At 35.5% G+C, this 27,471-nt stretch overlaps 2 protein-coding genes across 4 annotated transcripts in view; one reads left to right on the top strand and one right to left on the bottom strand.

Annotated features, from left to right (window-relative positions):
- Positions 1 to 761: 761 nt before the first annotated feature.
- RBM11 (RNA binding motif protein 11) lies at positions 762 to 14,595 on the bottom strand. Of its 3 annotated transcripts, XM_050782367.1 has the most exons (5): positions 14,500 to 14,595; positions 11,008 to 11,170; positions 9,535 to 9,607; positions 4,586 to 4,685; positions 762 to 2,256 (listed from the first exon to the last, which is right to left on the bottom strand). In XM_050782367.1, exons 1-5 carry the CDS (start codon positions 14,593 to 14,595, stop codon positions 1,843 to 1,845), a joined length of 846 nt encoding a protein of 281 aa, XP_050638324.1. In that variant the 3' UTR covers positions 762 to 1,842. The 3 variants fall into 3 exon arrangements, 1 of the variants encoding a protein (XP_050638324.1); XR_007723871.1 differs by lacking the exons at positions 762 to 2,256; positions 4,586 to 4,685; positions 9,535 to 9,607 and having other exon boundaries at positions 11,085 to 11,180; positions 14,500 to 14,587; XR_007723872.1 differs by lacking the exons at positions 762 to 2,256; positions 4,586 to 4,685; positions 9,535 to 9,607; positions 14,500 to 14,595 and adding an exon at positions 14,350 to 14,469 and having other exon boundaries at positions 11,085 to 11,180.
- Positions 14,596 to 19,675: 5,080 nt separating this feature from the next.
- The window catches only part of LIPI (lipase I), a 60,616-nt gene continuing 52,820 nt past the window's right edge, over positions 19,676 to 27,471 (top strand). Inside the window, exon 1 of the mRNA XM_050784875.1 lies at positions 19,676 to 19,819. The gene's annotated coding sequence lies outside the window, so the exon portion shown is untranslated. The remainder of the gene's footprint in view (positions 19,820 to 27,471) is intronic.

Consider the following 27,471-nt stretch of genomic DNA (forward strand, 5'->3'; position numbering starts at 1 on the left):
TCATCTCCACCTGAGACCACCTCAGCCTGGACTTCATTGCCCATATCACTCTCAGCATTGTGGTCAAAAGCTATGCCACAAGTCTCTATGAAGTTTCACGTCTTCCCACATCTTCCTGTCTTCTGAGCCCTCCAAGTCTCTAAGGAGTTCCAAACTTTCCCACATTTTCCTGTCATTTTTCTGAGTCTTTCAAACTGTTCCAACCACTGCCTGTTACCCAGTTCCAAAGTCTCTTCCCCATTTTCCAGTATCCTTATAGCAGTGTCCCACTCCCAGTACCAAATAACTGTATTTGATACAAATAAATACCTGATACTGGGTAACTAATAAAGGAAATAGGTTTAATTGACTCACAATTCAGCACTGCTGGGGAGGCCTTCAGGAAACCTATAATAATGGTAGAAGGCAAAGGAGAAGCAGGCACCTTCTTCCCAAGGCAGCAGGACGGAGTGCCAGCAGGGGAAATGCCAGATGCTTATGAAACCATGAGATCTCATGACACTCACTCATTATTTCAAGAACAGCATGAGGGAAACTGCCCCCATGATCCAATTACCTCCACCTGGTCCTGCCCTTGACATGAGGGAATAATGGGGATTACAAGTCAAGGTCAGATTTGCGTGTGGACACAGAGCCAAACCGTATCAGCTACAAAAGGAAAATTGTTTTGCATTTTGATTAGCTAGAAATAGACTAATATTTATGTTTCAAACATCACTATATTATATATTTATAACCAAGATTAAAATTCAGTTACTCCCTTCATTAAAAACATATCTTTTTTTTTTAAATAATAAATATCTGTAAAATGCTAGGCAACATGCAAAAGAAACATCCAAGCATGGCTTTTACTATTGAATTGGGTGGTTAATTCCCAACTGAGTTGCATGACTCCTTCAATTAGCTTTAGTAAATACATATTTTCATCACTCTAGTTTGTAATGAGCTATAAACAAAAATGCTCAAATAAACAACACATTTTATTTTTCTTTTAAAATAAATAAACCAAAAATAGGAAACTTGATTTAGACAATAAGTATTACATATCATACATTAATAAAATATTATTCTATTTACTTGCTCATTTTCATGATTTATATATGTTAATATATCATCTCAAACCTTGCTAGCAAAAGAGGTGAATAATACACACTGACATAGCCAACTTATTTTAATGACATACAATTAATACATGAGAAGAGGCAGGTATCCCTATAAATACACAATTGTATAAAAAGGGAATGATCCAAAAGTTGGTTTCATGAGAATTATCTTTCCTTTGGTATCATTATCATATGTCCTCGCTTTATAAAATAAGCCTGAAGAAGAGTATGGCTCAGAAACATCTTTAGATACTAAAAGAAAGGGGTACTAATGTCTTATTACATCCTCATTAGGAACAATATGCAATCCTTAAATATCTGCACGACTTTCTTTCAGGAAATCCACCACTCCACATTGAATCCCAGCCTATTTGCAGTTGTGTGTTGGTTACAGGGTATAATTAAAGGGAGCGTGGTGCTTTATCAATGTGTTCAATAAGTGACTTTTGATTAACAGTTTGGTGAAATGTCATCATTGGTACTAATAAAATGACAATAGTCTATTTATTGCCAATGGGTCAAAAATATCATGACAAATACAAAAAGTGGTACATTACATTATTTTTAGAAAGCTTTTGTCATTCAAGGCAAAAATTGAACAGCAACCAGAGATAAGTCTTATTATTATATATTTCAAAAGACAAGATAGCCATGACATTGGTTATTTGATGGAATAACATCTTATTTTTTTCATAAGAGAACTAAGATCAGTATAGGTAAGTTTCATTTGTAGGTAATACTAGTATCTTTTCTTCTTCTTAGACTTTCGGAACTTTTGGCTACATTCATTGCCTCTGTTGTTGTCTGTGCTACTATCACTATCACTTGTTTGCTTTTGCCTCTTTCGTTTATTCATCTGATAAAAGTCAGAGTCACTTGGTTGTTGGTGTGTCCATTTATATGAGGTGAGTCCAGCCTCAAGATCGGGAACATGATTCAGTGAGGAAGACACGGATGCACTACTAGGAAGTGGAGCTGTCATCTGATAAAGGTCAGAGTCACCTGGTTGTTGGTGAGTCCATTTATATGAGCTGGGTCCAGCCTCAAGATCTGGAACATGATTCAGTGAGGAAGACACAGATGCACTATTAGGAAGTGGAGCTGTCATCTCATAGTAAGGAAGCTGCAGCACTGGATTATACGCATGCCACTGCTGTGAAAACAAAAGACATTCATCTACCAAAGCAAATCCAAAAGGTTAAGGAAAAAAGTTAACAGTTTACATGTATTATACAATAGCCATGAATAAACTAAACTGTGTTTTGGTATAAGAAAGACAGTGATCTCTCATAGTAGAAAGGTAGGTGTTTCATTAAAGGGCCAATATAAAGAGTTGAGGTTGTGTATAGCTCACTACAATACAGATTAGTGCTATCCAATGGAAATAGTATTTTGTTTGTTTGTTTGTTTGTTTTGAGACAGGGTCTCACTTTGTTGCCCAGGCTAGAGTGCAGTGGCGTAATCTTGGCTCACTGCAACCTCCACCTCCTGAGTTCAAGCAATTCTTCTATCTCAGTCTCCCAAGAAGCTGGGACTACAGGCGCACACCACCACACCCAGCTAATTTTTGTATTTTTAGTGGAGACAGCATTTCACCATATTGGTCAGGCTGGTCTTGATCTCCCGACCTCAGGTGATCCACACACCTCGGCCTCCTAAAGTGCTGGGATCACAGGCATGAGCCACTGTGCCCAGCCCTCATGTAGTTTTAAATCTAATAACTGCAATACAAAAGTAAAAAGAAACAGGTGAAATTAAACAATGTATTTTATTATCCCAATATATCAATTTAAATGATATAATTTTAATATGTAAATAACATAAACTTAATGAGATATTTCACTGTTTCTTCACATGAAGTCTTCAAAATATGAGGCATATTTTATACTTACAGCATATCGCAATCTGAATGCTAAATTTTTCTTGAAAATACCTGATCTGAATTTAGATTACATCAAATTTAGAGTTGAAAAAAATATACTCACATGCCCAAGTTGTTTCAAATATACCTAAAAGTTTTCTGAAAACTGAACCAAGTAGCGGTTTTAAATTTTAATTTAAATTAATTAAAATTAAATAAAATTTTAAAACTGAGCTTCCTAGGTGCACATGTGGCTAACTGCCCCCATATTGTACAGCATAGTTATTTATTGTTTAGACAGAGAGATACTTCCTTTAAAAACAAACAAGCTCTTAACTCAAATTTCTAACTATTCAAAGCAGATTAAAGATTAATAGAGATACCATGAACTTGGGTCTCTCTCCTACCCCATCTCTACCAAAAGATAAAAAATGCTCAGATGAAGACATTTAGAGTTTCAGATGAGAACTGATTGCTTACTAATGTTTTACCATAATTAAGAAAAGGTTTTTTTTTGTTGTTTTTTTGTTTTTTTGTTTTTACCAGAAGTTTAAAAGTATCATTTTACAGGAAAATTTTTTTCCGTTTAAAAATTGAAGATGGATATTTAACAAATCTCAACCTCCTGTATACGTTGGGTATTTGCAAAAAATAACAGTATGTGAGTCAGAAGACCTGGGTTAGTCCTACACCTGTCACTAACAAGCTGAAAATCTTGGGACTGTTGATTAACAACCCTGGACTTCAATTTCTTATTTATGAGGAATTGAAAAAAATAAGTTCCCCTTTCACAATGAAGTCCATAATTAAGATTTCTGGGTCAAAACCAATTTTTGGTAGTCTCTGGAAATAATTTAGTTTACTTGACCAATTGAGAACCTTCATATAGTTTTGTCTTTAATTAAAAAGAGAAATTTACTTTCAAAATCCATGTCCAAAAGCAATCTATTTGGGACTGATGATATCATATAAAAATACTTCACTAAGTGAAATTATTGAAATTATTCAATTCTGCAAACATCTTTTTTTTTTTCTCTCTCTCTTTTTTTTGAGACAGAGTCTTGCTTTATTGGCCAGGCTGGAGCACAATCTTGGCTCACTGCAACCTCCACCTTCTAGGTTCAAGCAATCATGTCTGAGCCTCCCAAGTAGCTGGGGTTACAGGTGTGCACCACCCTACCTGGTTACTTTTTTCTATTTTTATGATGGAGAGGGTTTCACTGTGTTGGCCAGGCTGGTCTTGACCTCTTGACCTCAACTGATCCTGCCCTGGCCTCCCAAAGTGCTGTGATTACTGGTGTGAACTACCACGTCCAGCCACTGCAAACGCCTTTTAAAATAGTCATTTACATTAGAACTCTCTACTCAAATTTCACTTGGACTGCAGTGTGTCGTCACTGCCATCCACCCCTTTTCTGTTGACACCGTGGCCATTTGCTAAGGCGTTAGAAGTGAAATTTAGGATGATTGTGTTAGGGCAGGACAGCACTGGAGGACAGTGCTGGGACATCTTGTGCCTTCATCCCAGTTTAGATTTGGGCACCGTATGTTACAAACAGTCTTCATGTTCTTCATAGTTTGTATCATATTATACACTGAATAAAATGCATATTAAGCTTACCATCTTCTGAAAGGGAAAATATTCTTGAGGTAAAGAAGTATTATGAATTGGTAAACACTGCATGGGAAAGGAAGATCTGCCCACCACCATTTCTTCATTCCTTTGAGGACATGAAAGAAGAAGTAATAAAATCTTAAAATTCCTCTTACAAATGTCATTTTCTCTTAAGAAAAATGTAAGTTCTTCATAATTACAAAGATAGAGAAGGCAAGCTTATCGGACAGCATTCAGTTAAAGAGTAATTAATTACCTTAAACACATACACAAATAATCAGTTATTATTACTGATAACACAGTGACACAGCAATAAATCAATTACTAAATATTGAAGCCTTGATACTTAGAGTCAAATCTGGCTTTCCGATAGAAAATTGCTGGACAGTATTCTATTTATATAAAGATGAATAATACTTAGATATTGAAAGAGCAAAGCAAGTTGTTAGTATTTACAAAGGGTACACTTCAATCTTTTCCAGATATAAAAAAAATTTAAGAAGCCAGGAATTTTCATCAGTTTTTTAAAATGTAACTTAATTTTTTAAAATTTTACCTTAAGTTCTGGGATACATGTGCAGAACATACAGGTTTGTTACATAGGTATACGTGTGCCATGGTGATTTGCTGCATCTAATGACCTGTCTTCTAAGTTCCCTCCCCTCACCCTCATTTATTTATTTATTTATTTATTTATTTTTTTTTTGAGACGGAGTCTCGCTCTGTCGCCCAGCCCAGGCTGGAGTGCAGTGGTGCGATCTCGGCTCACTGCAAGCTCCGCCTCCCGGGTTCACGCCATTCTCCTGCCTCAGCCTCCCGAGTAGCTGGGACTACAGGCGCCCACAACCGCGCCCAGCTAATTTTTTGTATTTTTAGTAGAGACGGGGTTTCACCGTGGTCTCGATCTCCTGACCTTGTGATCCGCCCGCCTCGGCCTCCCAAAGTGCTGGGATTACAGTCATTTATTTTTAAAGATACCTTTACTGTTTAACTATAAAAATTATGCTCTTTCCTAAACCGACTGCTAATGCTAACATGAACACATTTGCTGATGTCTTCCACACATTAATTAATGAAACACCTAATTTAAAAACTGTACCAAAGTTTCATGTATACATTTATAAATGTTATATGTGCTTCTATGGAGAGGTTACAAATGCTAGCCAGATTCTATGGCTACTCTTAAATAGTCTACTTGTTAATTTTAATGCTAATATTAGTAATTCTTAGGATAGGAAGTGTACCATGAAGAAGGCTAAAATTAGCACAGGAAGGTGGAGACAAAGATGAGTCAAGGAGAATGACAGGAAGCAGTCAGATGGCTAGGCAGAACCCCATTTACAAGTGGTGAGAGCACTACTACAGAAAGGCAGCAGAAGCAAAAACTCCATTAAGAAAAGAATTAGGTGTCTGTTGTTACAGGAGAGTAAACTGGATAAGCACTGGGTCCTCTGAATTGCTGGTCAGAAGGTACCCGATAACCTTCAAAAAGAGCAGCTTCTATATAACAATGAGTTTGAGGCAAGAATGGGAAGAAAGGATGTGAAGGATGAAAGATTTTTCAGTAACAGAAAGAGAAAAATATAACAGCCTGTTAAGGAGAGAGTGCTCAGGAAGACCAGAACGCATGTGGGGAAAGTGACGGCAAGGAACAAGATGAAAGGTAGAGTGAGGTTACCGAGTGGGGAAGATATGACTCAGTAGCAGAAGTGGTGATATTAGCACCATGATGAAAACAGCTGCAGATAAAACCACTGTCTTTCCTCAGGGGATGCAAAGTTGTCTGCATAGGGGAACCGCATGTAAATTTGGAAGTCTGATGGGCTGACATGTCTCCCCAAAATTTAAGTCCTAAACCCCAGTATTTCAGAATGTTACCTTATTTGGAAAAAGGGTCATTGCAGGTATCGTTAGTTAAGATGAGGTCATATTGGAACAGGATGGGTCCCTAATCCAGTATGAGTGGTATCCTGATAAAAAAGGGAAATTTGAAGACAGACTGTTTTAGTCCATTTTCTGTTGTTACAACACAATACCTGTTTGTTATAACAAACTGGTATCATATAACAAACAGGTACTCTGTTTGTTATGAAGAAAAGAGGTTTATTTCGGCTCGTGGTTCTTCAGGCTGCAGAGTCCAAGATCAGGTAGCTTCTGGTGAAGGTGGCTATGGTTAGCTTCCGGTAAGCTATACTATGTCATAATATGGCAGAAGTCCTCACAGGCAGGAGGAGCTCACGAGAGATGGCCAAACTGGCTTTTACGACAGATCTACTTGTGATAACAAACCCATTTCCTCAATAACCAATTAATCCAATAATCCATGAATGAATTAAAATATACATGAGGGCAGAGCCTTCATGACCCAGTCACCTCCCAAAGGTCCCCTGTCTCCACACTGCGGCACTGGGGACCAAAATTTCAACATATGAACTTTTGAGGGCCACATTCAAACTACAGTACAGATGCCCACAGGAAGAATGCCATGTGATAAAGGTGATCTCTTGGCAATGCTTCTACAAGCTGAAAAACACCAACGACTGACATCAAACCACCAGAAGCTGAGGGAGAGGCATGACACAGATGATTTCTGATAGCTCTCATAAGGAAACAATGCTGCTGACACCTTTATCTTGGATGTCTAGCCTTCAGAACTATGAGACAATGAACAGCTATTGCTCAAGTACTCTGTCATACTTTGTTACAGCAGCCCTAGCAAACGAATACAGGAAATATTCATAAAAGCAGAAGGTACAAGAAACAACAAGAAGTATAAAAATCCATTTCCAAGGAAGAGCAAAGACTGTTAAAAAAGCACCATTTTTCTCTGTAAATCACTTTGGGGACATGATAACCCATTTTTTTATCCTTTCTTTATAATATCAGAAATATTAGAAGAATAAAGTATTATTAATGAAATGTCATATCCAATATATACACATAACTCAGGTTGTCTACTCTAGAAGTTGTGATGACTTAGGGTGAGTGTACCAAACATAACTAGAAAATATCAGAGTTTTCCTGCTACATTCTAGTGCCCATCTAGTCTTTTCTCTTCCGTCTAAATCTTACCAATAGCTTGTTCCTTTCTAACTCCCAAGGAAGACGAGATCTCTTTTCCCACTTGGTACTAGTAGAAGAAAGAAGCTCTTACATTATATACGTGGTTCGACACACGAGTCTATATAGTGCTTCCCCCACCAAAGTAATACATCCCCCTTTATGCCAACATTTGCGGAACGTTGTATGCTCAGTCTTTTAAGCACCTTGCATTAATTATAAAATTCAATTCTCACAGTAACCTTTTAAAGTTTTATCCTCATTTTACAGATGGGGAACAGAGTGGTAAAATAACATATCCAGTTCTTGTCTGAATTTGCATCTTGCCTCTGCTACTTTATTAACAGTGTTAACGGACTGTTAATAAACTGTTAACTGACGTTAATAAAGTGGCAGAGCCAACACGCAAATTTAGGCAATCCAATTTCACCACCTCCTTTCCTAACTTCTGATTTCACTGATGTAGAAAAGTTGGGGTGAATGAAGACAAGGAGCACACTGTTTTATCTGGGGTGCAATACTGCTCTGAAAGGTAACCCTGCATATTTGACAGTCCCGAGGGGCCACTCTCCTATGTTCAGAGGGTTGATATAACACAAAGGGATAAAAGGGTCAGCTATTGTTAGTTTACTTGAGAATATTCACTTCTGCCAAAGAAGACAAGAAAAAAAGCAGTATGGACGATATACATGTCTAATGTCTATCATAGACTGTAAACAAGCTAGTAGAGCAATACTTCTCTCTATATATATAATATCTATATAGAGGTATGTAGATCTATATCTCTACTCTGAATAGAGTATATCTATTCCTCTCCTCTATATATAGATATAGATATCTACATCATACATCTATATGATGTATCAGAACATAATATACCCTGACCTATTCTATCAGCCCGTGTAAGTTAACCGGACAGTACCAGAGAGCATGATGAAGCCAAACATTAAAAAAAGAAGAAGAAATGCAAAGAGAATGCAAAGAGAAGCACTTTCCCTTTGCAAGAATGCATTGTTTTTGTTATTCATATTTGTTTTTAGCATAGCAAGAGAAATTTAAAAACCAACAAGTGATACATGAAAAAGCCTGACCCACTTAGAGAGGCTACAGAAGTACTGCAGTCAGGAAGGGGAGGCTGATACAGCAGAGAGAAACAGGGCATGTGTTTATTAGTGTAACCACAACTCAGCTAGTTGGTCCTTCTGCCTGCTTGCACCTTTTCCTAAGTGTGCTAAGTTATCCAATATCTTTCTTCTTGCTTTTCATTGTTTTTAGAATGGATGTAAAAAAAAAGTGTAATTTGAACATTTTCATTTAGTGTGGGAGCCTTTCAGTTTCATGACCTCTGGGATAGCTTGCCAGATAGTGTACGTGGAGGCTACGATTGCATCAATAACTCAGGCTATACAAAATTCTAGAAGAGTTTGAAAATTAACACAGAGACGTTATTTCAAAGAGTAAAATAATTAATTGAATGGCTTAATGCCAGAAGGCTTAGTTTCAAAGCCAGGACTTTATCATCCTGTAACCTTAAGAACTGGTTAACTTTTGCAACTCCATTTACTCAAATGTGAAGCATAAATAACAGTATCTCTATGATCCATGATGAAACCTTGTATGTTTAAATGATTTAACAGCTATGAAAAGCATGTGGAAAACTATTTAAAAAAAACTACAAATATAAGTCTCTATCCCCTACTACTGAAAATATTAAGACTGAACTTTAAATGAAAATATTTTCTATCACTTTTCATGGGCTCAGAAAAACAAATATTCCTTAATTTTATCCTATGCCTAAAAAGTAAGGTTTTACAATAGCCCAAAATATATAAAAACTCCTCTTAGCATAAGAACATATTTGCTTCACCTTTAATGAGGAATATTTTTAAAATTACCTGTAGCTGTATGAATTTATCTTAACACAGCTCTCAAAACTTTGGTTAACTGGTTCAGAAGAGTGAGAACTCCCTTTAAAAGAAACAGAGTAACAGGTTACTTCACGGTGCATTTTTCTTTTTTTTGAGTTCTAATATTAAACCATAAAATGACTCAAAATATTTTAGGACATAGTAGTGATTTAAAAATTCTATACTCAGAGAAGATATATGCATATCTGACCTCTCAAATCATATTTACAGATTGTTTATAGTACTATGTATCAATGAATTAAAATCAAGCTTTGTCTAAATCAATGACTGTAAATAAGAATGACACTGACATTGGACTTTGTAAGATACATGATGGTTTGTTCTAGACACCTGTAAACTAAAAATGGCAAATAAACAAATGTTATTTGCTTCCAGTTACAAGGCAGGAGTTTAACCCTCATGGACAAAAGCCAATTCAACCTTATACATGATGTGACAGAACATAATATACCCTGGCCTATTCTACAGACATTAAAAAGTAATGGCAAAGCCTCACTTACTTTTGCACCAACCTAATACCAGGCTGTGTAAGTTAACCAGAAAGTACCAGAGAGCATGATGCAACCATGTATTAAAAAAAAAAGAAAGAAAGAAAGAAAGGAAGAAAAAAAGAAAAAAAATGCAAAAAGATGCACTTTCGCTTTGCAAGAAAGCATTGTTTTTGTTATTACTATTTGTTTGCTTTTAGTATAGCAAGAGGAATTTAAAAACCAACAAGTGATAGATCAGTAAGCCTGAACCACTTAGAGGAGGCAGCATACATATTGCAAGAATTAACAGATGGCCTCTGTTAGTCTCCTGAAACATGAAAGGGCTGGAGTAATGTTATAACATTCTCTGGGCAGCTAAATCACGAATGATCTGTTCCTGACATGTGTGCAGGAGAAGGTGCTGAAGTCATTCATGTCAGGAAGTTTTTTCCACCACTAGGAAGGGTAACTCTACAGTTGCCTTTCGCCACTTTGCTCTTACAGGGGCTTAAAATCCTGGGCAACATGTATAGAAAGGTTTCCCCAGATGGACTAATGCCCTCTCTCTATCTTCCAAAGAGTACGGATTCAATACCATACATTAGCAGTGACAAGATTAGTAAATACTCTTGCTATATAAATGCTACAGTTGTGTGACCCCAGTTCATTTAGATTTGATCAATTTATAAGGGCCAATAGCAACCATCATAGCTATATGCTGGCTGATATTAAAATGAGTATCTTACATTTTATTTTTAGAAAAGATGCTATAGGTTTGTCAAGACTAATTAACTATATAACATTATGAATTAGACATGTGTTCTGAGAAAATTTAACAGCGACCAGATGGTACTTTTATTTTTTATTTTTATTTTTTGGTCTTCCACTATATAGGAAACAAATTGCTTACACCTCTGAGAATAGTACCAACCACAAAACACTTTGAAGATTAATCAGTGACAGGACCTACCAAATCGATACTGCACATTAATTGGTCTTCCATATAAACGAATTCCATTCAGCAAAGCTATGGCATAAGACACCGATTCTGGGTGTTTAAAGCAGACAAATCCAAAAGACTTCGGCTTTCCTTCTCTGTCTTTGCATATAGTCACTTTGGTTAGTGGCCCCGCCTATAAGAAACTTAAAAATTATTTTCTCATAAATCCAAAGATTTTTTTCATACTCAAATAATTCAACTTTAGACTAAAGAAATGTGTTAGCAATATCTTTATGTGGCTCTGCTGATAATGTATCTTTCTAATAATAAATATTACACTTCCTCACACTTTCTTTGTATTTTCTGGCTCACTGGGGAAACATGCATGGTGTTAAGAACAGGAAATTCTAGGTATTAGTTTCAAACTGTAAAAGAAATGGTAGACTATCCTTCTGTGAGGCTTAATAAACCAATTTAGAAAACACATAAATCTAAGATTAAAATACTACTTTGTCTCCATATATATTCACAGTGTTGAATTCAAAAATTAACTGAAATGAGAAATTCAATTTTGGTTGAGTTATCCTCAAAAAAGCTGGCAATGTTATATCATAGTTTAAATTTTCTGTCATGAAGATTACATATCTTTACAAGAATAAATAAATTTATTACGCATTTTGATTTGGAAACTCCATTTGGTAAATTTCCAAAGGAAAAATGTTTAAATATGTTTAAGACTTTTAAGTATATTGCATTATTTGTAAGTGTGAGAAATTAGAGACTCTAAATCTAACAACTGGAGATATTATTTCATGGTGTGTTATTAAAATGGAATAAAATATAAACTATAAATATTCAGATTATATTGACAGAAAAACCTATAATATGCAATGAAGATTTAAAAACACAGAGCCAAATATCATAGAAAATTGTTAATTACAACTAACAAAAAATTACATCACAGCCATGATAATGACGGGAGGAGGCACTTACAAATACAAAAACTGATTTAATGCTGAATGGTTCAGACTTTAATGACTGATTATTTTTCTCTGTAGAGTTGCATACATTAAAAAATTGCTTTTACTCTCAAGAAAAATATTAATGATCATATTTAAAATAATTCTGTGTGTTAAGATTTAGTCTTTTCCTTTCATTCTCTGTGCTCTCCCAGGGATTAGCTTCCCTTCCCATCTGGCTTTAAGGACCACCTCATCAACAAATCTACTTTTCCCGCTATGTCTCTTTCATGGAGACATCTCCTGGAGACATCTATGTTTTTGTACTTCAATCTCAACATATTTGAAACTGAATTCATTATGTTTTCTCCAAATCTCAACTCTAGTATTAAAAGTGCAATGATAATAAATCTGATTTTCTCATTTCCAATCAGAAATTGGAAAGAAAACAGTAAAAGGATAAATATACTGTAATACAAACAAAACTAATAAAATTGGTGATTTTTATACTGATATTAAATAGATGTAATCAGTATGGGACAGAATATGCTTACATGATTTGAATTTTGACATAAATTTAGATAATCCAAAGCATTTTTAAAGATAAAATTCAACATGAAGACTTATAGCAACAATCACATTATCTTATAGTATTTTTTAAACCACAATGAAATACATAGTGTGATAGTTGTCAAGTTTTGCTGGGTGTTGGAAGCCTAAAGTGGAAAAGAAATTCCACTTTGGCAATTCCTTTCAATATCTAGACAAAAATAAGAACTTATGCTTCTTACCTGATCTATTAAATAAAATTTACATTTTGCTTAGGTGGAAGAAGGAAATTATAAAAAATGAGAAGATAATATATAGTCTTGTGGATCCACACAACTGATATTGATCGAGTCCTGATTAACTAAAAATAATGGTTATTGGATAATGCAATCCCACCCTAGTCTTCCACTTTCCTTTTTTTTGAGGCTCAGAGTGAAAGAAGTCTTCTGGAGAAAAACAACTCTAAGTTTACTTTATATTTCTTTCGGTTTTTGGTTTTTTTTTTTTTTAACTTAATATAGTAAGTTTTAAATGATACTGAATGAAAAAACTGACATGGATTAGAGCTGATAAAAAAGGAGACACATTTACAAAGATGAATTAAAAGGATGAACCTGAAAGTCTTAAAATCAAAAATAGTTTTCAAATAATAAAAAAAAAATTTACGTCCAGGAAAGGAAACTGCATTTCTGGAAAGAACCCTCTCTACCAAATTGTATCTATAATCAAAAGAGGGTTGCTTTAGTTGTTTAGAGACAAAAGTAAGTCCTTTCACAACCAAATAACCCGTATGACCCATTCAATCCTGAAAATTTAGTTCTGCAAACGACTCCCTCGGAACCTTCTCTTATTCTGATAGGAGGAAGTAACTATTGATTTCTCTTGATGTTAGTCTTATCACTAATAACAGCAGTACCACTAGCAGTAGTAGCGGTAGCAAACAGTGAGTTATTATGGCTATCATAATGAGTATATGAGTGATAAATGAATATATAATGAGTGATAAATGAATATATCACTCGTAAATGAGTTAAAATGACTATCAGCTGTAGCCATTTTACCATTAGGCCATCTATTCCGACAGCCACATTATACTGCAGATCCTATTACTCTCTTTTGACATATAAGGAAACTGAGGCACTGAGGAATTCATTGACAGGCTCAAAGTCACACTGCTGACCTCAGAACTCGCACTCGGAACCACTTTTCTATCTATGTCCCCTTCACTTTTTATCTGTAATTTTAAGTTCTCCCTTTTAGGAAGATGAAAGGGTGTCTCTTCAATTTGTATTCCCAGCACCCTCCTTAGTATTTGGTAATTCCCGATCATTACACGGTTAGCGGAATGGCTGAATGACGGTATCTTTCTGGCAAGTGAGACCTAGCTGTATAGGACAATACGGTAAGTGAGCGTGTATACAGGACACAGCAGGCTTAATCCTAGAGGTACGAGGTCTCAAAGTTTCTGAAGGTCCTCTTGGCATAAATGAAAGGGCCTTGGCCAGGGAACCAACTGATCACAGTCACGGTAAGTTGGCTGCAAATCATCTCAAATCTCACTTCTCATGCTGGAATAAAAATACTCTCCGCATAAAAGGACTTGAAGGAAGAAGCAAGGTGTAAAAGGAAACATTATAAAAGCGACCTCTCTCCTTTTGCGGGATGTCAGCGTGCTTACTACTAGACGAACAGTGACCAGGCGGTTTTCGGTTCTGCCTGAGCACACCCGAGGCCCAGGCAGCCTCTTGAAAGCCCTTAATCAGAAACCGGGGTTGAGGGAACCCCGTCCCTGCCCACCCCCAGGACTCTGCAGCGGGAATGGGGACGGCGGAACGCTCCATCACTTCACTCCCCAGCCGCTCACCTGGAGACAGGTGCGCCAAAGCGAAACCAAATTAAAACCCCTGCTCAGGATAGGGCGGAAGGGGGCCGGGCTCCGGGTGGTCCAGGTGCGCGCTATGCTTCCGGCCCGACGGGCTCCGCCCCTCCGCCGCCCCTTCCCGGAGGACGGTACCTGAAGGAACAGCTCGTACAGAATCTCTTCCCGAACTCGGGCCTCTAAATTCCCCACAAACACGGTCCTGTCGGCCTCCTCCTGAGCAGGGAACATCCTCCGGTCTCGGCCGTAGAATGAAGTAGGAGCTGAGACCCCGCCCCTTCTCCGGCTTTACGGCTCCGCCTGGGTGAGGGGGCGCGGCCGGCGCCGGGAGCGCGCGCCGGGGCGAGGCGAGGTCTCAGGTCCACGCCCCCAGCGGACGTGGGGAACCGCCCACCGTACGGCTCCCTCGCCTGCCGTAGGGCTGGTTGGTGGGAGAGTGGGTGAGAGTAAGAAAGATGAATGCAGAAAGGGCCTTACCCTTTAGCTCCTGGGGTGGCTTCCTTTTTTTCTGGCACATTAATTGGTTTTGGATTTATTCAGTCAACATTTTAAATACAATGACTGTAGAGATTATTTAAATTGTAATAACTTCATTGCAGAAGCTCCCAGGCGAATGCAGGGAGATTCATTTCTTGGTGTCCGAAGAATGAAGGAACAAATCACGAAGATATTAAATTATAAATAATTTTTGAAAGAATCGATGTTTGCATGGATGTGGATACAACAGAAAACTAGAATTAAAGTTTATTTTCCTAGGAAGTGCTCCCTAGATGAGTTTTTGAAACTGGTCACAGAGGTTTTAAGTGGACTCCAAAAGGAACTTGAGAAAGCGAATACCAAGGGATATACTGGTGAGACTGAGCAAGTTTTGTGTCTAAGCCAGTTTTTGAGGATGGCAGCTGGGGCTGTGCTTTGTTTCAGGGCTATACTTTGTATGTGGTGTACCAGGCTAGAGGCTTAGTTCTTTCTTGGGGATAATTTTGTTTTTAATAAAAGTCTTAAGAACAATAAAATTACAAGAAAGGAGAGAGAAACCTTAGAATCTCAGTACTTTGATAAATCAACTGCCAACTGTTAACTTGGTTTCCTTTCTGAAGCTACCATACGTCTACATAGGACCTTGAGATCATCCCATGAATATCATATAGGTAATCAAAACATTATTTGACCTTTAGTTTCGCATCGTGATAAAATTTCATTTTGAATTGAGGAAGCATGCTTTTATCTGGTCGATGGACCAACAAAAGTCATCTTTTCTAATGAAAAGGTACACATTTTAGGAAATCCTAATTTCTAATTGATCTCTGACATTACATAGTTTTATTACTTTGAACAAGTGATTTCTCTTTGGAATTCGGATTCTGTTTCTTAAGGAATGGATTGAACTAAATATAGTTACTTCATTTAATAGGTATTTTCTGAATGCTTAGTTCATGGAAAACAAAGGTAAATATAAAAATCTGACCTCCTAAAGCTTATATTGTGGGAAAGACAGCCTTTCTACCCTCACAAATATAATATAAATGCTAGTGACTTCGGTAGTTACCTTCAACTGATATAAGTCCTGTCTCCATTTTTTTTTTCCTTTTTCTTTGCTTATCATCAGTATAGTTGTGGTACAGTAAGAAGGAGTTAAGGAAACACTCATATTGTAGGCAAATAAATATATGTTGATCAAATAAATGGATACTTGCAAGTCTCTGTTATGTGTAGACCTCTCGATTTATTAGTATTCATTTGCTTCATAAATCTTATCAAACCAACAGATTTCTTCCTTAAATTCACCTCAGACATTTCTTATATGGGAGCTGTATCTTCAGGTTTCACTTTAAACCACTGCATGCATATGAGTGTGTATGCTACAAACCTTTAACTACACTTGTAATTAATGTTCATATTATATTGTTCTATTGAAATTTGCATCCTTATTTGTCTACAAATGTGCATAATTTTGGTGTTCTAATATCCTCTTCTAGCTGTACATAAGTTTATAGTGCTTATAATTCTAGAGTACTTAGTTAATATTATGAACTCTGAAAGTCAGCTCCTGTAGTTAGCAATTTTCTCGGAATATGATCTCAATATATCATTTTTCTAATGTAAGCATACTGTGTTTCTTAACTCATATTGAATGCATGCATGGTAATAAATCTAGTAGGTTAAAAATAATTCACTTCACTTTCAGTATTTACTGGACCGTTAGTCATATATCAGGTTTTAATGGGTTAAATACATGTAACACTCTATAAAGAGCTAGCCTTTCTTCATTTATATCAGGATGTCTGATGTCCCTAACTGAATGAACATATAATAAATGAAAATATATGTATATGTACATGTATACCTCTCTATGTCTATATATGTATAATTAGAGCTTCTTTATCTTCTTTTGCCCAGCCAACTCTTTTTTTTTTTTTTTTTCTTTTATTTTGAGATGGAGTTTTGCTCTTGTCGCTCAGGCTGGAGTGCAATGCCGCAATCTCAGCTCACTGCAACCTCTGCCTCCCAGGTTCAAGTGATTCTCCTGCCTCAGCCTCCAAGTAGCTGTAATTACAGACAGGTGTGTGCCACCATGTCCGGCTAATTTTTGTATTTTTAGTGGAGACAGGGTTTCACCATGTTGGCCAGACTGGTCTCAAACTCCTGACCTCAGGTTATCTACCTGCCTTGGCCTCCCAAAGTGCTGGGATTACAGGCGTGAGCCACCGTGCCCGGCCTTGCCCAGTCAACTCTTACTCTCTCTTGTAGTTAAGCCCAGGCAACATGTCCTGCAATGCTTCTCTGAACTCTGCCTTCCAAATTAGCTGGCAACTCCACTTGTGTGGTTCCATAGTTCCCTAGGTACACTTCTGTCATGTCCTTCTCACTAGGAGCTAGTATAAATATTTCTCAGTACCTAGGACAATCTCTGATACACCTGTGGGTGTATAATAAATAGCTGTTGAAATAATTAAGATTAAATAAATGAACGTCTTTACTTTGTATCCCCAACAACAAAGTCTGTGCCTGGAAATCAATAGGTACTTAATAAAAGCATAAATGAATGAAAAACTGAAATGGAACAACTGAATGAACAAATGAATGAACAACTGAAATGGAAGGGAGGGAGGGAGGGAGGGAAGGAAGTTGGCCAATTACTATTAAGGGATTTTATTGGATGCTTTTTTAAATTGAACTCATTTTTGTCTTCACTTTTTTAAACCCTTATTTTGTCTTTATTCTGATTTTTTCCTAACCATCATTTTGTCAAGTAAATACAGTTTTTAAATTGTTTTACATGTATTAGATGTTTATTGTAAATAAATATTTTTAAAATTTAAGGAAATAAAGTAAAAATACTGACAGATTTATCATGCAGAGATAACTATTTCAGAGGAAAACCTTCCAGACTTTGAAATATATATCACACTTTAGGAAAATAGACCACGCTATATAATACTGTTTTTCAGCTTGCCCTCTGCCCTCTAAAACTGTAATGAGGCCTTTTACACCAATAAATACTGATCTATCTGTATCATTAGTTTTAATCCATAGTAGATACCCAATTAGACTAATCTCTCATTGTTAGATTTTATATTGCTTTCATTTTTTGACTGTTATTGGAATGGTGAGATGAACGTCTTTGCTCATATATTTGTGCACATGTGGGCCATTTGCCACATATAAGGACCTTGGATGTGTCTGTAGGAAAGTGTCTTGGATTTCTGTAGGAAGTATCTTTGATGCTTAATTGCTGAATCAAAGGGTAAGACTGTTAAACATTTTGACACACTGACAAATTAATAAAAGGTTGTGACAAAATATATTGTGATAAACAGTGATTTTTCATCTCAATAAACACTAATTAACTTACTTGTAAAGTGCTTGAAGAACGCCTGGTGCATAGGACTCAATAAATTTTAAATCTTCATCGTCATCATCACATCATCATCATGAACATCCCCTTTGAGTTAATGTTTATTGTGAGTGTGTATGTAAGCTACTTACAATCATTTTTTATATCCAAGGAGGACTAAACAAGTGCTTAAATAGATTATGTCTTACTAAACTATTGGAATTTTGTAACTTTGTCATCCCCCAATATTTTCCTGTTTAAGGCAATAAACATTAATAACCTCATCTTTCTCATATTAGCAGTATGTAAAATACATGATAATGAAGAAGCATAATTTTAAATTTTGAAACTCTGTATTATACTGCCTGATATGCCAGTATTTTTCAGTATGAACTCTTTAGAATTGTAAAGATGAAAGTAAATGTGCAAGACTCATAGTGCTGCGTCGAAAGCACAAAGAAAAAAGGAAATTATAAGTGACGGAGGAAAGATTTGTATTTTAATTTATTAAGTAAAGCTTGTTAGGAAAAATTTGTTTTAGGAGGTACGACACATTATCTTTCTTCCCATATTCTGAAATGATGTGGCTTATTTACATCTTTGTTAGAGAGGTGCAACTCTTACAGCTAAGCGCTGTGGAAGGACCTAGATTAGTTTTGGTCTCCAAACAAATTGTAGTGGTGGTATTGTTTTAAAAATGGAAATCTCGTGTAAAACACCCAGAGATCAAACGGTTCAAAATAATGATGCAATTTCCTCAGCAGTTAAATTTTCGTGATTATTTTTAAACTAATACCTCATTTTGTTTGTGAATTTTCTCAAATACTTCCCCAGACCTCAGATTAGTTTATGCAGATTTATAACATATAAAAAGCACTCCTGTTCTTACTGTGCTTTTGGAGCTTTAGAGAAACTTGAATTTTTGAAAAATGAATTTAATTTTTAAACTTGTAATTTACGTACTTAGAACAACTCCCAATTTTTCTTGCTTACTAAAAGTCCACTGCTGGTAAGAAAAGAAGATAATTATGTAAACATGTAAAAAGAAAATGCACGCTAATTTTAAAATGGTCATCATATTAAAGACTTTTTTTAATATAATTTTCACCTTTTAGCCTCAAGTGATGAGCCAAAATTTTGAATTTTAAAATAGCCTCTGCTTTGGGGATGTAAAATAACATAAATATGAAAAGCTCATATTTTATACTTGACAGAGCTTGGTGGATATGGATTTCATTACTGATTTATGGTATATAAAGATATCTTAGTTTGTAATCAAAGTGAATATAAACCACAACTTTTTCTGACTCTTTCCATTTCTAGCATTTTCTAACATCACATTTGCATATTTTTCCTGACCGCTTCTGAAATCCTGAGGTTAAAAGGATACAGAAAGATGTAATTAGATTTATCATTCCCTTAAATTCAACTTGTGTAGCTGAAGGTTTGTTTGTGACTTATTACAGAGCCTGTGACTTAAAAATCCTTCCCACAACCACAAGCTAAAATGGGAGAAAACAAACTACCTCACCTTTTCAACCAAGAGGGAGGAGCAAAAATCAGTGAACTTTTACAGTAGAACCTGCCAGCCTGTGACGATCCTACCAAAAAGAAACCTCAGTGAGTTACGGAATTTCCTTTTTGGTGAATTGAGTGCTGCTTTTGCTTTTCTCAGATTCCAAATGAGAGTATACATTTTTCTTTGTTTGATCTGCTGGGTAAAGTCTGGTAAGATATTAATAATTTGATTTATCTTTAAAAATTGCATATAAAATAGTGTGGTCTATATTCTGGGATAAAGACTGTTATGATATAATGGGATAAAAATGTGCTATGATTATTGGTACTAATTATAACAAACATTACTATCAAGAAAACTTCTGTGTGTGTGTGCATGTGTTTGTTTAATAAGTTGACATTTTGCATTTTATTTACTTGCCAGATAATTAGTAACTAGAAAACCTTTTTTTAAAAAAAAGATGTAACTAGAGACTAAATAGAAATACTCAAGAGAAAAAAAATTCGGTAATGGAGAAATTAATTCGGTATTTAAAATTATGCCTTAAATATCTTGTTTCAATTTTATTTGTTTCACTAGCTCTACTTTTGAAGAAAATTCTTACTTGGATAAATTATTGATTGCAAAACAAAATAAACATATACTACAACTTTTGCTCTCATTCAGTATGACAAAAAACAAAGCTGTTTTATGGTAATAAGGTAGAACTTTATTCTGGTTTATTGGTGTATAGTAATAAAGTTTATCAATATTAAGACTCGTTTTCTACTTTATGATAAAGTAGAATTACTTGTTCAACTTGATAATTTGTTCTGCTTTATGGTAATAACAGTGACAAATTTAAAATTGAAGATGAATAGTTTTCCATAGGGGTTTTATGAGAGCAGATTATTTCCTTTATGTTTTAAATTTATTTGAAATTTGTTAATGCATACTTGAATAACTTTAAAAATTAACTAGAAATTAACGTTATTTCTTATGTTTTTAATTGGCTATTTGAGATAACCATAAATTCTGGAACTATTTGAATTTTATATTTAAATATAGAATCTAAATAATACTGATATGCAGTTTATAATTTATATTATTACTCTGAAGTTTCTTGATAGGGATTTTATGTTATTATAATGTATAATAGTGGCATCTTAAGTTGAAAGCCAGAGAAATTTGAAGTCTAGGCCCCAATCTTATGTGTCATTTTTAATGCAGTTATAAACATTTTAATATCATAGTTTACATTAAAAAGTTATTTGGCAGACTTTCTGATATTATTGTTTTGATTAGTATTTAGTCAGTTGCCTACATTTTCAGTTGGGAAAATTCAAACGTAATTGCTTTGTATGTTTCTGTCTGCTAATTCTTGTATAATGGTGATTAAAATACAATAGTAGAACTTTTAGATATTAACAGTAGTAAATAGAAAATAAGTGATTTGGCCGGGCGCGGTGGCTCAAGCCTGTAATCCCAGTACTTTGGGAGGCCGAGACGGGCGGATCACAAGGTCAGGAGATCGAGACCAGCCTGGCTAATACGGTGAAACCCCGTCTCTACTAAAAAAAAATACAAAAAACTAGCCGGGTGAGGTGGCGGGTGCCTGTAGTCCCAGCTACTCGGGAGGCTGAGGCAGGAGAATGGCGTAGACCCGGGAGGCAGAGCTTGCAGTGAGCTGAGATGCGGCCACTGCACTCCAGCCTGGGCAACAGAGCGAGACTCTGTCTCAAAAAAAAAAAAAAAGAAAAGAAAAAGAAAATAAGTGATTTAAAAAGTTTACTGATCCTCAAATTCATTTTTACCCCATGTAGACTCTATGCTTTCTCTCATTTTCCTTGAATCTCTACTTCATTAAAAAATTTTGTTGATTTTCAGTAGTTTATTTCATACAAGTGTGTTTTATTTATTACACATGCTCCTTTCTTCTCCACTAGAGATTCTGATATATACCTCCAGGAGGGCATGTTTCATGTTTCTCAACATGAAAATCATTGATTACATCTGCCTTTAATAAAGAAATGATATTCTGAAAAGCAAATTAGTCAGGTGTTTTTAAAAATTATAAGTAGAATAAAATGGGAGGGGAGAGATAGGTCAAAAAACTTTATACAAATATACAGTACATTTGTGTATCTACATATTCAAATTATATGCATATATGCATATTTATTCTTAGTACAGTTGCCAACTTATTGTAACTATTTACATTGAAATTTTTGTTGTTGCTATTATTATATTGCAAGGGTCAGAAATTCTTTTTTTCTTTGGACAGGGTCTCATTCTGTCACCCAGGCTGGAGTATAGTGTGAAGGTCATGGCTCACTACAGCCTTGACCTCCTAGTTTCAAGCAATCCTCTGGCTTCAGCCTCCAGGGTAGCTAGGGCTACAGGCACACACCACCACGCCTGCTAATTTTGTAATTTTTGGAGAGACAGCATTTCACTATATTACCCAGGCTGGTCTCCAACTCTTGGTCTCAAGTGATCTGCCCGTCTCAGCCTCCCAAAGTGCTGGGATTATAGGCGTGAGCCACTGAGCTGGCCAGGAAATATTTTTGTAAATGACCAGATAGTAAATATTTTAGGTTTTGTGGGCCATACAGTCTCTTTTGCATCTACTCAGCTTTGTCACCAAAGCAAGAAAGCAGCAGTAGATAATGCATAAACAAGTAAATGTGCATGTGTGCTAATACAACTTTATTTATGGACACTCACATTTGAATTTGTTGTAACTTTCATGTCACCAAATATTATAATTTTGATTTTCTCCCAACCATTTAAACATGTAAAACACATTCTTAGCTTGTCAACCAGACCTGACCACAGGACATAGTTTCCCACTCCTGTGTGCTTTGAAAGAGATGTTAAAGACAGATTAATTCAAGTTTCTCATTTCACAGTCGAGGAAAGTGAAATGCAGAATAAAATGGAGTTATTTTTGTAAAGTCACACAACTTGGAGTATGTGGTAAAAATGCAAATTCTTATCCATAGGCTGGAGGTGAAGCCCAAGATTAGCAATTCTACTAAGATCTCACGTGATGCCCATGGGTACGCAGACCACCTTCTATAAGGAAGTTATAGAACCTTAGAAGCCTGTTTGTAGGGCAGTAATCTTTCTAGAACCCATGGGATCCTGAGCTGACTGCCTCAACAAAATCATTATTTTTCTCTAAATTGTGTCAGTATTTTTCTGGTATGATCTGTGATTAATTTTTCTTGACTTACTAAAATCAGATGCCCTCAAGGAATTTTAATTTATTGTACCACAATCTCTTTAAACAAGGATCATGTGAAAGAACATGAAATTTGGAACTAAAAGACCCAGTTTCATGTCCTGGTGGCATGTTATCTTGTGCCAAGTCACTTAACCTCTATGAACCTGTTTCCTCATTTCTAAATGCAGTTAATACCTGTAATACTATCTCACTCTATCGTGAAGCTCGAAGAAGGTAATATGAATGTTGATTTGGTCATGTAGAAAGCAATATTAATTAGGTTAGAATAATCCACTGTGTTTTCTTCCGTGTTCATTTTCTCTTTAATTCTTTTAGATAATTTCCAGATATAAGACTTCTCCATGTGTGGTTCATGAACTACCATATGAGAATTCTCTGGGTTACCCACTTATAGAGTGCCAATATATCTACCAAATCAGAATTTCTGGGGATGGCCCCAGGAAATTACATTCTGAAAATTCTGCTGTTCCCAGTCATTTTTTTTTTTTTACATCCATTTTTAAAATCATTCTTGAGAATTCCTGGTATAAAGACTTGTTAGACACCCTACTTTATTTTGCTTGTGTAGTCCGATTCATTTTCAACAGCTTTCCTAACATTTGCATACATGAGTTGCTGACTGAATATCTTGTTTTTTCATTAAAAATTAATCAACATAGTTGTGCCTATTATTTCTAGAGTACATAGTAATATTTTGATAGATATAATGCATAGAGATCATATCCAAGTAATTAGTGTATTGATATCTCACACAGTTATTTCTTTGTGCTGGGAACACTCAGTATCCTCCTAGCTGTTTGAAACTATATATAATTGTTAACTATAGTCATTCTACATGATGTAGAACACTAGAACTTATTTCTCCTATCTAACTATAATTTTGCATTCTTTTTAAATGTGTGTTTTTGATTGGTTCATGACTACATAATTAATGATATATTTGCCTTTTATTTTGCCTTCTGCCACTAGCGTTCAGGGATTTTAACGTTTTACCTACAGTGTTGTGTCTTAACTGGCTCTGTGGCCATAGAAGCCACTGTCTTTGTAGCATCAAGTGGGTCAATTGTTTCGTGCTTGGAATTCTGCTGGCCCAAAAGGGTCTTCTTTCTTATTACAGATGAATAAACAGAGAGCTAGTGAACTTCTGATAGGGTCTTATTTATGTTACTCAAATGTTTACATAATAACTTGTGCCAAAAATATAGTGCTCATGCTTTTCAGTTGTCACCCAGAAATGTCCTGTGGCTTCTAGTTGTGTGCCTGAGATCATTTAATCTCTTTTAACTTCACTTTCTTCATATATAAAATGAAGAAAAGAATAGGAAATATAAAACAACACTGGATTTGCCATGAAGTGATAGCTAAATATAAACTATTATCATATGATTAATATTGTTGTTGTTCACAAATCCATGTTTTTCCAGAAATGAGGAAAGAGAAGGAAGGAGGTTTTCATGTAGGATTTTTGGGATGAGAATGGGGGTTTAGATTATCAGAAAAAAAGGGTTAAATCTTTCTAAGATGCATAGGGATTGTAGCTTTTTATGACTAAGTTTTAAGGCTCTCTGTTCTTGACTTGAGTCAGCAAAACTAGTGGTTTTTTTGTTCATTTTGATTACAAACTAAATTCTTTATACACCATAAAATCAATAATGAAAACACTGAAAATTGCAAGACAAACTTGTCTCAGCAGCTTGCTCAGCATGAAAAAGCATTTGAAATCAAAGAATGTTGCAGTAACAGGAGATCATTTCTTTCAACTCCTTCCATTTAAACATGAGAAAACTGAGGCTCAGAGATGAGAGGTAAATAACTTGCTCAGAGTCACAAGAGATTTTTGAGAGAGGCTAGAGGTACTTGAGTCAGCTGTTCACGTGCAAGGCACTATGCCTGCCTCTGGACTGTCTGTTTTAATCTCCTTGCTCTCAATTTCACAGGCATTGTAACTGTAATGGAAATATGTTTCAGAGAGAATGCTGGACAACCTACAATGACTATTTATAACTTCCCCATGTGTCTTTGGCATTTTTAACATTTTTGCTGCTTCTATAATTTGAAACCTAACAAGATTTTCAGTATTACTTCTCAGCTTACCTCTCTGTTGAGGTTACTGCTAGAGTCATTATCTTCCTACATCTTTGGAAATAAAGTACTATATTATGTACCTGCTAGTGAATTTTGAATCACAATAGAGTTACTTAGTCTATTTCTCAGATCCTCAATTTGTTAATTTTTCAAACAGGTACAAAAATTAATACTAATCTTTCTGTTTTAGATATATTCAGTTTTTTGCTGATACCATTCATTTTGGCAATTTTTATTTTTAATTAACTGAAGTCTATTAAATCTATTTTCTCTCATTAAAAAACTAAGAAATGAATATTTTAGATATAGAAAACTAAAAAATATTAAAATAGAGACAATAGAAATCACGCAGAGAAATACAGATAGAGAACACAATTTAATCAGCATCACTGCAAACTACATTTGTGTTGGTTAATATCTTACCCAATAAATATGTGTGTGTGTGGGGGGGTGTGTGTACAAATATATGCATGTGTTTACAGTGTATTATATATATGCTATATCACGGATGAAATATTATATAAATATGGGCTGTATATATAGAAATAGATATTCATGTGGTTAGTGTGTATGGTTTTCATTATCTTCTTATTGTATTTCATTTTACATAATACATGTTTTCTGATGTTATCTTTAGTTTTCAGAAACATAATTTCTTTTTTTTTTTTATTATTATACTTTAAGTTCTAGGGTACATGTGCATAACGTGCAGGTTTGTTACATATGTATACTTGTGCCATGTTGGTGTGCTGCACCCATCAACTCGTCAGCACCCATCAACTCGTCATTTACATCAGGTATAACTCCCAATGCAATCCCTCCCCCCTCCCCCCTCCCCATGATAGGCCCCGGTGTGTGATGTTCCCCTTCCTGAGTCCAAGTGATCTCATTGTTCAGTTCCCACCTATGAGTGAGAACATGTGGTGTTTGGTTTTCTGTTCTTGTGATAGTTTGCTAAGAATGATGGTTTCCAGCTGCATCCATGTCCCTACAAAGGACACAAACTCATCCTTTTTTATGGCTGCATAGTATTCCATGGTGTATATGTGCCACATTTTCTTAATCCAATCTGTCACTGATGGACATTTGGGTTGGTTCCAAGTCTTTGCTATTGTGAATAGTGCCGCAATAAACATACGTGTGCATGTGTCTTTATAGCAGCATAATTTATAATCCTTTGGGTATATACCCAGTAATGGGATGGCTGGGTCATATGGTACATCTAGTTCTAGATCCTTGAGGAATCGCCATACTGTTTTCCATAATGGTTGAACTAGTTTACAATCCCACCAACAGTGTAAAAGTGTTCCTATTTCTCCACATCCTCTCCAGCGCCTGTTGTTTCCTGACTTTTTAATGATCGCCATTCTAACTGGTGTGAGATGGTATATCATTGTGGTTTTGATTTGCATTTCTCTGATGGCCAGTGATGATGAGCATTTTTTCATGTGTCTGTTGGCTGTATGAATGTCTTCTTTTGAGAAATGTCTGTTCATATCCTTTGCCCACTTTTTGATGGGGTTGTTTTTTTCTTGTAAATTTGTTTGAGTTCTTTGTAGGTTCTGGATATTAGCCCTTTGTCAGATGAGTAGATTGCAAAAATTTTCTCCCATTCTGTAGGTTGCCTGTTCACTCTGATGGTAGTTTCTTTTGCTGTGCAGAAGCTCTTTAGTTTAATGAGATCCCATTTGTCAATTTTGGCTTTTGCTGCCGTTGCTTTTGGTGTTTTAGACATGAAGTCTTTGCCCATGCCTATGTCCTGAATGGTACTACCTAGGTTTTCCTCTAGGATTTTTATGGTATTAGGTCTAACATTTAAGTCTTTAATCCATCTTCATAATTTCTTAAATGCTGTATAGTCCCCATCTTAGAAATACATGACAATTTATTTTTCCAGTCTCTAATTTCCATGGATTTAATTGAATCCTAAATATTCTGTATTGAAATGTTGCAATATACATTGATGTTAGTAGTCAATGAGTATAAAGGTAAAAATATGGTAATTTTACTTTAATTAAAATTTAGTGATTTTTTTAAGGAGACTAAGCATATGTTAATACATTTATGACCTCTCTGAACATTTTTAGAAAATGTCGGTTTATATCCCTCACCTGGTGTTCAACTATAGTATTCTTTTTCTTTTTTCTCATTTACAGTTTTGTATATCTGTATTAGTTCCTTTCCTACCTTATATTGAAAACACTTCCATAGTTCATTTTTTGTCTTTTGTCTAGTTTATAGTGTTTCTTTATGTACAGATGTTTTAAATGTATGTGCTATGAAACCTATTGGCTTCATGGTTTCTTTGTTTTTATGCTGAAAAATTATTCTTCAATCTGAGATCATATATATATTAACTGTATCCTTCTTCTAGTTTGTATAATTTTACTTTTACATGGACTACTTTAATATAACTAGAATCAAATAATTATCCTAACA

The sequence above is a fragment of the Macaca thibetana genome, chromosome 3, assembly GCF_024542745.1.
Source record: "Macaca thibetana thibetana isolate TM-01 chromosome 3, ASM2454274v1, whole genome shotgun sequence".
In the NCBI taxonomy this organism is placed as follows: domain Eukaryota; kingdom Metazoa; phylum Chordata; class Mammalia; order Primates; family Cercopithecidae; genus Macaca; species Macaca thibetana.